This window comes from Pocillopora verrucosa, chromosome 3 (assembly GCF_036669915.1).
Source record: "Pocillopora verrucosa isolate sample1 chromosome 3, ASM3666991v2, whole genome shotgun sequence".
Taxonomy (NCBI): domain Eukaryota; kingdom Metazoa; phylum Cnidaria; class Anthozoa; order Scleractinia; family Pocilloporidae; genus Pocillopora; species Pocillopora verrucosa.
This window is the reverse complement of record NC_089314.1, coordinates 4,294,793-4,307,767: the sequence shown is the minus strand read 5'-3', so window position 1 is coordinate 4,307,767 and position 12,975 is coordinate 4,294,793. Positions and strand designations below refer to the sequence as shown.

The 12,975-nt window shown below is 35.9% G+C and overlaps 1 protein-coding gene across 1 annotated transcript; it reads left to right on the top strand.

The window, feature by feature from the left end:
- The first annotated feature begins 8,837 nt into the window (after positions 1–8,837).
- Positions 8,838–9,993, top strand: LOC131796584 (transcription factor sox-3). Its single transcript, XM_059114183.2, has one exon. It carries the CDS (start codon positions 9,050–9,052, stop codon positions 9,734–9,736), a length of 687 nt encoding a protein of 228 aa, XP_058970166.1. The 5' UTR covers positions 8,838–9,049; the 3' UTR covers positions 9,737–9,993.
- Positions 9,994–12,975: the final 2,982 nt, after the last annotated feature.

Sequence of the window (12,975 nt, the reverse complement as noted above, 5' to 3'; positions counted from 1 at the left end):
ATTTGTTCAGGGGTGCATACAAGGTTATTGTTCTGCCGGTCATCCCTGCTTTTAAGATGGAAAATAGAAGCGTACTGAGGGAGGTGCTCCAGATGATTCTGTAGGATAAAAATTTACCTTTAGGACTGGAGCCAAAATGAAAAAGTCAATGAAAAGTCAATGAAACTTTAATTTGATATACAATATAGAGTCCAGCGACGACTCATCGCTAGCCACGCTTTTGGTAGTGACTCTGTGTAGTTAAAGAAACGAGAATTCAAAGCTTTCAGTTATTTTACCAAGCACAATGGATAGATCTTAAAACGATTATTCCGAAGTTAAAATTACAAAAGTGTGGCTATTTTACTCATTAAGTATTGGGTTTCGATAGATTCCTATTTTTGAAAAACCCCGAAGCTCCGAACTTGTCGTAACCTATTTTAATTCCAACTATCTCTGTTACCTACAATACAGAACAACGCTCTTTCATTCTGACTTTCTTGATGTTTTGTTTTCCCAATGTCTTTAACGATGTTGAATTCCCATAACAGAACATAACCAAATTGGATCCCAGATAAATCCATGGACGATAACTTTAATCAAAAGAAATCAAAAGCATAACGTGATAATAAGGGGATCGTTTAAAAAGACCCTGAACGTATCCCATGCACTTAACGAAAAATTTGCATTCAACTTATTTAGCATGACAAAAGAGAAATCGACGCAGGTATAATTTCTCTAGGATCGCCTTCCCGAGAGATGAATTTCCTAGCATCGATGCAAAAATGAAAGTGAAAAGGCAAATTAAAGAATAGTATCATCCATTTAATTACCACCCAAATGTTATATCTCGACGAAATATTTTTGTGCTCAAAAACGTTGTGTGAAGCTTTGCAAAGATTTAAAAAAGGGTGTGGCTAAGAGCTTCAGCCTGAAAGTGCACCTGTAGCACCGTTGTCAAAGTTCATTATTTGATATCCAGGTGAAGATTAATGTTTTTACAACTGAAAACAAGAAAAACAATACACGTTCCAATTAGTTTTGGCTCAAAGTTAGATACACGGACCTGCACGCATAATGAGGTTCGAACAAAATGCATTCTAAAATCGGTCTGTTTAGATTTCTTCAGTGTTTTCAGTTTGCCCAACCATTTTACGAAATCCCAAACAATCATGTGAAAAAACAGCTTTCTAGGAGAGTTTGTTTGCGTAGCGATTATTTAAGGCAGGCTAAATGGAAGCTAAAGGTGAACACAGAATGGCTTAAAACAACAAGAACATCTGGTTCCACTTACGCTGATGCAGGTCCTAGTTTCAAAAGATAAATACTTTATGCATGCTGGTTTGTGACTAATTTGTGCTCAAACCAGCTTTATTTATAAACCTCAGGTGAAGTAAACACAACAAGTTAATTTTGCCTCGAAAATGAGGAAATTCTCACGGTCCACTAAGCAACATCTATCGAACGTTTTTCATGCCATGAAATGCATCAGAAATAAGGTTTCGGTCATTCTAATCGTAAGTATTATAAGAAGGTTAAAGCATAAATACGGCTGTGTTTTCCAGGGGGTTTTCTTTATAATTTGTTATAGCTAAGCTCTTAGCTGCAAACTGCTACGTTGCCGAGGCAAATTAATGGTATGACGTGCCTGGGCGTGGACACAATAAAAATAATCGCAGAGTCAGGAAAAAAAATCAAAAGCTGTTTGATAAACCAGCGTTTCTCTATAATTAGAACATTCGGTATTTTCTTGTTGTGATGCTTAGAAAAAATTAAATGTGATTAGAAAATTTAGTCTATCGCGCGCATAAATCTTGCACCTGATTTCACGGCCAGGCCGGAAACGTATAGATAAAATTTTAAAACATGGCATTTTCGTTCATATTGTTTGAATAGTTCCCTTCTCGATAAGAAATTGCTCCTAAAATATATAACAACTAGTCTTTTTGTTTATCAGATTATATTGTTTTGAGGAGAAATTTGTCTCACGAGAACTACACACCTCTTAAACTAATGTCGGTGAACTAGACGTTAAGGGTGCCTTTGTTTACCGTCATTACGATTCTTTCCTGAGATGCCTAAATCTCGCATATTGGTGCAAAAGATATATGTAACTGAAGCGCAGAATTGAAGTATTTCTGTTCTTTTAATGTCTATCATGTCAATGCATCTCTAGTGGTTGTGCGGCCACGAGAATACTGAATAACAATTCTTAGCTCTAGGCTCTTTCATAGGAAGACACTAATACTGTAACTTCAGGCTTATGATCACCAAACCTCCTTAAGAACAAAAAAAACAAAAAAAAAAAACAAAAAAAACAAAAAAAAAATCGCAGGTCAAATTTCTCAGGTGACAAGTCAAGTAGATGACCTAAATTCATACAATTTGGGAGAGTAGACTAAAGAGATAGCGAATGTGATACTTTTAACGAGGCTTCGTACACCTCTTTGGTCTAACTCTCAAGGGACTGGTTGCGACAGAATGAAAGCGCTTGATTTATCTAGTAGCATACTATCATGTATTCGAGCGGATACCTTGGAGATGTTACATATTATACCCTAAGTATCATTTATATGTATCACGCTATTTGACTTCGTTTATGATACAAAGAGCAGCTGAAAAACTCTTAGAGAATTAGAAACACCAGAAACAGAAATTTGTAGAAATCACTGAGCCATTTGATGCCGTGAATTGTTTGGAGTTCGAAAGAAAAGTACAAGAGGTACAGTTACAATAGAAATAATTGGTTTTGTCGTTACCTTGAGCCAATTATTGTTCCTGCTTTTGTTTTGTTTTTAACCTGGTCGCATTAAGTATTTTGCTTTGTGAAAAATGGAACGATTACTTTGAAAGAGAACGCACTGAGGCAGGAAGGAAAAAAATAACGGAAAAGAAAGATCAGAATAACAGTGATGATGATAAAAGAAAAATGATAGAAAGAGAACAGGGAAGGGACTCATTAAAACTGCGTGATATGTACCACTCAGTTCAGCTGCCTGCTAAATCAAAGAAACATTTTATAGGTGAGCTCTAAAAAAAGACGGTGCATCTAATCTTAGGCAGGTCTGATTCACAGAGAAATTTTCTTTCATGCAAATTCTTTACAAAGCAGTACGTTAAAAACTCAGAAATGGTTAAAACTTTGAAATTGAAACTTAACCAGAAGATTTAAACACCTAGAAACACCTTACGCTCTGCGCAAGTTTAGAACTCACACATACATGCAGGATTCTAAGAACTGAGTCACCAGTATAGTTCTTTGTCTTTTAAGGCATTCAAATATTAACTTTCTTTTCTTTAAGACGGATTACCTGAATCTATCTGTAAAGAATATTTTAAGCGTAATTTAACTAGTTTTTTTTGCACAGATCCATCAACAACCACGCTGTTATCAAACAAGCATGAAAAACTCAATCATCTTGCAAAACTCAATCATGCTTAATGACTTCAAGAAGTTGAAGAGTGCAAAGAGTTCTGCCTAAGAAGAGGCGAGTTTTAGCAACGACCCGTGACAAAACGACCCGAAAAAAGTGACACCTTCTCAAGCTTTATTTAAATTTGGCTGCCCCGGAAAAACCACATTTGAAAGCCATCTAATTAAAAAATGACGTGCATTACATTGACACTTCTCCTTAAAAGTAAGAAGAAAAAATTGAACTAGCACGTGTCAGAAATAATGGCGACATTTTAGGCCTTATATTTGTCACATCTTATGATGTAAAATTCACGCAACGAGTTTCTAATAAGATACGATAAAAACTTTTACGGGTGTACTTTTACATATATGCATAGGAGATAATTAACTGCATTGTGCAGGGTTTACAAAAAGGGAAACTTAAACAATAATAGGTTTTTTAACAAACGGCACAGTTCTTGTACGCCAAAGACAGACGTATATTGCTTTTCTGCTCGATACTTCCTTTCGGTACTGCCAATTTTGGTTAAAAAGAGAAGTTTTGTCCATGCATGTACAAACATCGACAACTAAATGCAATTCACTACCTTTTTGCAGATATCGCACAATCTTCAAAGGTGTGATTTACCATGTTATTGCAAGAAAATTTCTACGTTCGAATTTCTTAATAGTTTTGGGCCAAAACAACATTTGAAACTTATGCTTACAGCACTTTGCTTTAGTGGAAACCCTTCACATGTTACCCACAAGTTCCCTCGTGTGTAAACAAAAGAAGCGTGTATTTGAACAGGAACGGAGCCACATACTTACAAGTACGTTTTTCCGTTTGTTTTTGTGTGTGGAAGTACACAGTATACAGCAGGTAAGCGTGTGGCGAGAGGAGACACTGTTTATCCAAAACCAAATTAATTTTGAACATTTTCCATCACATAAGACATCTGCAAACTTTCGAAGGAGAAAAAAACAACCTTGAACCATTCAACAGTATTCATGGTTGCCCACGTGGGCGATATCATTAATTCAGTGTTCAGAAGGCATGCACCATTTTAGCAGTTTGTTCGAAAGTTGTTGAGTTGTACCTTAAAATGGCAACAATGAGAATACCAGAGGTGGAAAAGACAGAAATGAAAAAGATTTGTAATTACTCAAGTTATGAAATACCAGTGGTTCTTTTTTACTCTGAAGACGAAACCCGTTTTCGTGTAACAAAGTTGTAAGAAGACATTGCGCTTTGGATCCAGCCCAAATTTTCAGCAAAACAAGGGAAACAGATACCTAGAAGCAAATTAAGCTTTTGTTAAGTAGGAGATTTACAATTTGTACTATCGCTTAATTGCTCCCACTAAAAATGAGATGAAAAATTCAAGTCATTCATCATATAATTTAGGGAAGAACAAGAGGCGTTCTTCAGGATAGGAGTGAAAAATAACCTCACTTACATGATAAAAACTTTGCCATACAATTTAAACCAAGTTTACGAAATAAATATCAGCTTGCTAATAGGTTGTTGGGGCGACATGTACATGTTGCCGATATCTACACCTTTAATCGCAAACTGCAAAATTGAAAGAGACTGTAGAAGATTATTCAAGCGTAGAAGAAACGAATTATTTTTTCAGTTCATCAGCTATCAAAGATGAATCCCTTTAAACTATTTTCCTTTTTAATTGTAAAGTATCATTGGGAATCTTATCCTCTTTATGCACAAAGTTTTCTAGCCAACCATTTACTTTCTTGGGAATTTACCCCTATGGAATATTAAATAAACATATCTGCGCGTAATTTATGACCCGATTTTCTTATTGTGATTGCGACTTTTTTACGCGGTGTACAAAACCCTGATCACCCTTCTAAGTGGTTTATTTTATTATTTGCTCTAATAATTTGTTTTAAGATAAAAATCCATCTGTTCTTTGGTGCCTCTACCTAAAAAGTCACAAACCAAGTTATCTGTTATGTTAGAGGGGTCTTTTAAAAAGATATTAGCATTTACAAACGAATAAAGTCCAATATTGTTATATCATATGTTGTCTATACAATGTTTTGTGTTGTCAAAAGACCAAGACTAAATATTGAGACAAGTGAGTTACGTTTACGTAAGATTAATTTTACAGTTCGTGGCGAAATCAATTTGCCCAGTGACTATTTCATAAACTTTGTATCGCTGGATAGAAAAAGCGTAAAATGAATTTTTTTTCCACTTCAATAATTCTTTACTTATGAACAGAAACATATGTTTCTGTTGCTGGGCAGTAAATTTAAGATAATAGTTTTTTTTTTAAAGAAGAACCATTAACACATTTTGAATATGGCCCACTTTTGAATAACAGAAGTCGTGTTCAGAGCATGGTTCCTGAACAATGAAACAAGAATGGCTTCGGAAGATAGCCAGGATGTCTGCACGTTAATAAGAAACAAAAATACTATTTAAACACGGTTCGAAGACAAAAACATCGCCATCGTGGGTAAGAAGGGTCTTAAGAAAAGAGGAATGTTTGAGAGTATTCTTTACAGAAGTAGCGTTGTCGTCTCTATTCCGTAATTGTCTGATATCACAAAGCCGAGGAATCAGGAATATGAAATCATGTAATGAGTATTCTATAGAACACAACTAAGAAGGAATGGAAAGGCGTCCATACGAATGCTAAGGACAGGTTTTAACATTAAACACACACTGTCATTTTTGGAGGAACACAAATAATTCTTCTATCGTGACTGGCTTTGCCTTTAGTCGATACCATAATACAATGGTTGCTAAAAGCAACGAAGATTACAATCAGCTATTTCACAACAGTCAGTATTCGTTAATTAAAATGCTACAACACCACGAAGCGGGTTTCATAAGAAAAGTCAACGATATTGAAATATTAAGTGAATATAAGGCGAAAGGCCTTTTGAATGGAATACACGAAGAACAGAAGAGAATTCACCCACGTAAGACGATTTGTCCAATACCTAACTCTGAAATTTGGTGAAGTCTATCAGGAAGAAAGACTTAAAATCATTCAGTTGTAAAGAATGGCTGACCTTGGTAAAGCCTATGGGCAAATCCCCAAATTTCAATTGAGGTTCAATGGGAAATAAGACTGTACCAACCTCGATAATAACCGCAAGCAGAATTGAAACAAATCTCAGGCTTAAAGCCAAAATTTTACATTCAACTTATCCGTTATCATAAAATATCTTGTGGCTATGTGTGTTAATGTTAATCCATTTAAACACGAGCAGCGGGGCGCTGAAAGCTTTAACACTTTTACGCCTCGATCGTGACAATATATTACTTAAACTTCGAAGAACCTGGTTAAAAGCCTTAGTAAAGGTGTTATTTAATTTGAAACTCTCAGAGTTCGCACCAGTTCGATTAAAGCAGAATAAGTTGTTTAGCGCGATTTAGAAATTCCCGCAAGTCGTTTAAAATTACAAAGAGTGACCAAAGTGTTTGCACGAATAACTTCGGTTTATTACCAACCTTTGTTATCCCCTTTCCAATTAGGAAGTGAAAAAAAAGATTGAGGAAAAACAATTATCGTCTGCTGGGAACGATCATTCAGTTCATTTTACATAACAATGCAAGGTATGGAACTCAATTTAGCGATGTTATTACGAAATACAAGACAACCTAAGTATATATTTGAACATGTCCGCGAAAAGGACTGCGTGTACCTTTTGACTAAGATTAGTTGGTACATTTAACGCTAAGAAAGTCAAGAAAGCCTTTGATAGTATGTTTACTCTTGCGGTCGTGTGTCATAAAGAAAGATAACATAAAATTAAAAAAGAAACGGGCAGCAGCTCTTTTTATCGCATCCATTAAAATACTTAAAGCAAACTCTGTCAAGGCTCTCAGTCTTCATCTTTAAACCTCAACTAATTTCTTCTCAGAAGGAAAACACTTTCCTTTCGGTTTTGCCTGCCTCTCGCACAAAAGCGCTCATTAACAGAATAAAGCTGTTATAAACAGCAGCTATATATGTTTACACAAATTAACTGCGAGCTGATTTTTTCGTCTGATACGCTCTTCCTTTGTTTAAAGCGCTGTAATAGTTGATGATGTGTACAAAGAAATTAACTCTTCACGATGGTGAAAAAACACACACTCACTCACAACAACTATTTCTTTAAATGAGATTCAAATTAGCAAAAAAAAAAAAGATCCCATGTTTAATCACGTGTAATTAAAAACTGTAACTTAAAATACAGCTATCTCGCCGATTCCTTTGCAAAAATAACAAAACAAAACAAAAAGACTCCAAGGAAGGATTCTATCGCTTTTCCGCTTCTCGTTTTCGCGTTTTAAGCAATGTGGAAGAATCGATTGCAAATCGTTTATTGTATGCGCTTACTCATAAACATTGTTTAAAAAGCCTATCGCCATTGCTGTCTCGAAGTTATTAATTATGCTTATTTAGTCTTTGTACAAGGTCGTTAATGAAAGGACAGCCAGCAGGTACCTCTCAGAAGGAAGAATTCTTGGTAATTGGTTTTCAACGAGGGAAAAGCCTCCCTGATTTTGTGTCAAATTCAACATGTCTGTACCACCCCAATTGAAAAAAAGCTATTCCACTGAAACCTTCTCAGTAAACTTGCATCACTATTTGAATATTTTAGAAAAGCCCTCTATTTTCATTTGAATCAAATGGTTTTTGTGAAAACAACTTCATACATTGGCATCATTGCCATCGCCCTTGGTTAGGGCGAAATAATTCCTTGGAGCTCTCACTATGCTTTTACTGGTGACCTTTTTAAATGAAAATCCACCCAGTTTTCAGGTATTAGATTAAAATAGTATCACAAGAATTTTGCATGCAAATGAAATAGCTTTTTCAGATTCATTCCATTTTTTTTGCTCTTTTTTTAAATTTCATAGTTAATTTTGTTCGGCTTACCCTGGTGACATATGTTTATGAGGAAGACAATTTTTTTTGTTTTATTCATTGTGTGCTTTTTTACTTATTCTTTAAACATTGAATCCCCCTACCAGCTAGCTGTCAGCGACTATTGAATACTAAAATTTAAGGCTTAAAAACAGAATCTATCGGAAATAGTTAAAGGAGCAAATGAAAAATATTCCTTGGCAAGTATATCTGTAATTTATCGCATAAATGGTGTTATTCGCCCTCCATTATTGAGATTATCATCTGATGGTACAAAATGAGATGGATCCCAAACTAATATAAATTCAATTTTCGATTTCAAATTTAATAGATTTTTCATAGTTTTCGGATCAGTTTTAGCCCCTAAATAGGTGTTTTGAGCAAAACTTAAGACCATTAAAAAGCTATTGTTTTCAACGTGCCAGCTGTATTTCACAACTCTGCAGCTGATCTCAGTACGCTAAACTCCCGCACAGAATTACATAAATAATTCACGAGCTCATTGTATTTATTGTTTGGGCTCTCTTATATGAAGTACCGAAAATTCGACGAGGCATTTGAAGGGTTGAACAGCTTCATGTGCACTTGTGAACGCGCGATATTGAAACAAGTCGAAAGTCCGGTGATAAATCCACAACACCTTCTTATCTTCTCATCTGCTCAGCACCGTTGATTGAAATATCAAAACGAAGCGTTTCTGACGGAAAGTACCATTTACACGCAAAGGGTCCAGAGTACGCGCCCAAAACCTGCAGATAGACCAAGCTTGAGATAAAGAGACATGGCAGATACAGATGAGCACATAAAACGTCCCATGAACGCCTTCATGGTTTGGTCAAGGACTGAACGCCGCAAACTTGCTCTCAAGTATCCAAACATGCTGAACTGTGAAATCAGCAAACTACTTGGAGCCGAGTGGAGTCGCTTAAGCGACGAAGAGAAGAAGCCCTTCGTGATGGAGGCCAAGCGGTTGCGCTCAATTCATAGCCAGAAGTATCCAGACTACTCTTACAAACCGCGTCGAAGGAAGAACAAAAATGCTCGCAGCAAAGACACCTACGCCACGTTTGGTTACAGCTCCAACTTCGATGTCCTCTCGCCCGGCTACAGCTACCCAATGCATCATTACCTCAGCCCTCACGTTCCTCCTTACAGTGAAGCCTTCGTGATGCCGTTGGTTAACGCACCCACAGCAACCGTTACTAAACGCCCATACATTCCAAGTGGATACTCTCTACCAAGCCAGGATCCTCATATTCCACCTAGCGAGTATCCGCATCACAGTCACGTTCCAGTGGCGCTTGTTTCTCCAACTTCAAGTTATCAAGCTCACACCATGTCTGAGCGAGCTCAAGAAAAGGCACCCTTATTTTCCCCGTTCCAAAGCTCGTATTTTAAGTCTTACTATGGACACGGACAATGTCCCATGGCTTCGCAAAGCCAACTAGGAACTAACATTCCTCGCTGAAGGAAATCAGCCAAGTTAGTGAAAACACGCTGCAAACTTCTGTATTTTAAACACCATAAAAACTTGTTTCCGGTCATTCGTTTTTGTAAACATATGACCCTTGAGTTCGAAGATGATATTGAAATATTCTAAACTTTGTCTATAAAATTATTTCTCAGCACGTCAAACCATAATATTCAACTAGTGTAAAGTACGTAGTTTTATTTCATTTATACACGAGTTGCATGCAATTCTTCCAGAAAAGAAGAGATTAATGAATAAAGAGGTTGTTTTAAACAGAAAGCGTTACTTTGTTTGCCATTTAATGTTGTCTGTTGGTCAACCGTTCTTATTAGACAAAACGCGACACTCGTATTTACCTGAGGGATGGGATAAACGGTAGGAATCGATTCCAAAAGGCTTGTAAGAAATGACTCGCGTTTTAACCAAGTAACAATGAAGCCCATCTCTCAAAATACTTCAACCTGTCTTAAAGAAAACAGATACCTGAATTTGTGTCATGGTGAAACAATACGACAACCAACACACTGCAATCAACTGAATAGCAAGTGGAGCCGCAGTGATATACCAAACGAAACCTTTTCTCTATCAGTATATATCATTTTGTATCGCGATTCCATAGAGAGATTAAATTCCCGGATCAAGTTCCTAACAGAATCTCAAGGTAAAATACCAATGGGCGCTCTGGCGCATTAGGAGGGATTCAGAGAATAAGGTAAATCTGTTTAAAAATATTTTCACTTCAAGTTGAATTTAGTTTAACCAAAACAATAACGCCTTAAACACTGAGTAGATCAAACTTGCCAGCAAAGTTAAATGAACTAACACTAGTTCTAAAATGTAAGACAATCTTCATCTACTAAATGAAAAACGTGATCACAGCAACTATCTATAGACCTATTTGACTAAACGATACTTTAGAGACGCTAAGTAAAATGATATTTGCTATCCTCGATTCTTGCTCTAAAGGGAGGCAACATGACGAAGATCATCACCATCGATACAACCATCCTAGTTAAAGATTTCAATTCCACTTTGGATGCATTTTTTGCTAATTAGTAAAGAAAATAACCGAAGGCAAGAGAAGGGGTGAACGGCCTTTTGATTGTCAATACTTTGTCAATCTCTCAAAACAGTGCAACTAAACCTTGAAAAAATTAGAAAAAGTTGTAATAATAAAAAAATAAAACCAAATTGAAATTTAAGAGTAAAGATTTTGTTTGCGAGGCTAGGTACAGTAGCATTTTAAAGTCAACAATACCAGATCCTGTTCTATCATCATGGTGGCCTAGTCTACCATGAGGATATATATTTTTTATGGCTATGCAGCTCTGTGATGATCGAAAGAGAAGTAGGATCCGCTTCATAAGTCTATAAGCGTGAAGTTATCGCAAAATAGTTAAAAAAATTATAAGAGAAACTTGATGGAATGAAAACGTTTTATACATTTGTTGATTAGCAACAGCTCAGAAAGCATTTTTTAAGTTAGAGGGTTTTCGAAGACCTTCTTTACCTCAATTTATTGCCCCTATTGTTTAGTGAAAAAGGTCGCCTTGAGTCCGCATACTTTGAATTTTGTCATTTGATACTCCAACATTTCAAAAAACCCTGGCCGAAATTACTCGTGTTAATTAAAGTACTCCAATTAAATGCGATGACGATAGAGGGCATACTCATTTCTAACTTCTAAAGGCTACAGGTGAAAGTACACACTCAAAAATAGATTTCAAATCAGAAGCGAAAATATATATTTCTATATATACACTCACACACACACACATAGATATATGTATATATACATATGTACCCGTTTTCAAAAACGTTGCAATTTGAAAAAAATATGTAGTACATACACCGTTTGTTTTCTCATCAAAGAGCGCCTCTTTTTGACGAGGAAAAAAAAATATATATATATATTTATATAAATCTCCTGTGTACTTTCAAATTACAAAGTTCTTGAAAACTGGTTTATATATAGAAAGTCATAACGCTTTTTGTGCTACTGTTAGCTATCGCACCAAGTTAAGGCCAACAATTAAGACGTGTTCACTGGACATGGAGGAACTCTTTTTTATATGTACCGAACAATCAAATTTATCCTGAGAGAAAGGAAATATTGTTTATTCTATTGATATTGAAAGATTCTTCAACCTTTTTTAACAAACGAAAAAATTGGGTGAAAAGCACAACTTTGAATTAATTTGTAACTGTTTTCATGGTGGCGAATTCATCAACTGGCATTTCCGAAACACCTGCCCTGCCTGTTAGGCGAAAGCAATAAGAATTTACATCGCAGACTGCCATAACAAAATGGAAACCACAACAACCAAACTATGGCGAGTTTCCAAATGATGTAGATTGTTGGAGTAAAAAGAATTGCTTACCACAGAAATTTCTAAGATATATTGACTTTTCTGTTTTAAGAAATTTTGTCTGTGCCTACATACATTCAAACGCATTTTTAGCTTGCTGACCGGAGCATTTCAATAACAAAGCACTGTTTGAATGCCAAATGCGATGAAGGACTGTTCTATTTCCAATATTGTATTATTAATTTCGAAAACCTATTTTTACACTCTCAATACCATCTTCAATTTGATGTATCAAAAAGGATGATAGTGTTTGAAAAGGATTAACCTAAATTTTGTGTTACCTGACAAAAAACGCGATTGGATTAACTCTCCGTAAGAACATTCAATTTTTTTCTTATACTAACTGAATTGTGGCCGCTAGACGGATAACCTGTAAAGAATAGCAAATGGCTTGGACTTGGGCGAACTAAAAGTAATAAATGTCCTCAGTGTCATGGTCACTTGTTATTCTTTGTTTTTAGATAAAAATTAAGAAATTCTTTCTTTGAAGGGCATTCTCTTCATCGAATGATAGAAAGAGTCTCAAGATATTACCTTCTGTAATTTCTACAAGGCATAAGAGATTTATCTGTTTCATTTTGCTTCAATGCTTTATTATCTGAAAGATAAAATCAAGTTTTGGAAAGTTGTCAAATTTTCTACCTGTAATCAGTTTGCGGTTAATAACAGGCTAGGGTATTACTTGAGCCGACAATTACAAAATGCATCCTTCAGCTGATTACAACTTTGTTACCCCCGCTAGGAAAAAATTCAGCCATGAGATAATACGAAATAAAACGGGAGCTTAGGAGTTGTTGAGACGTTTGAAGGGAAAATTATGATGTTCTATTGCCTCACGTTTCAGATAACATTGAGGCTCGGGTGTGG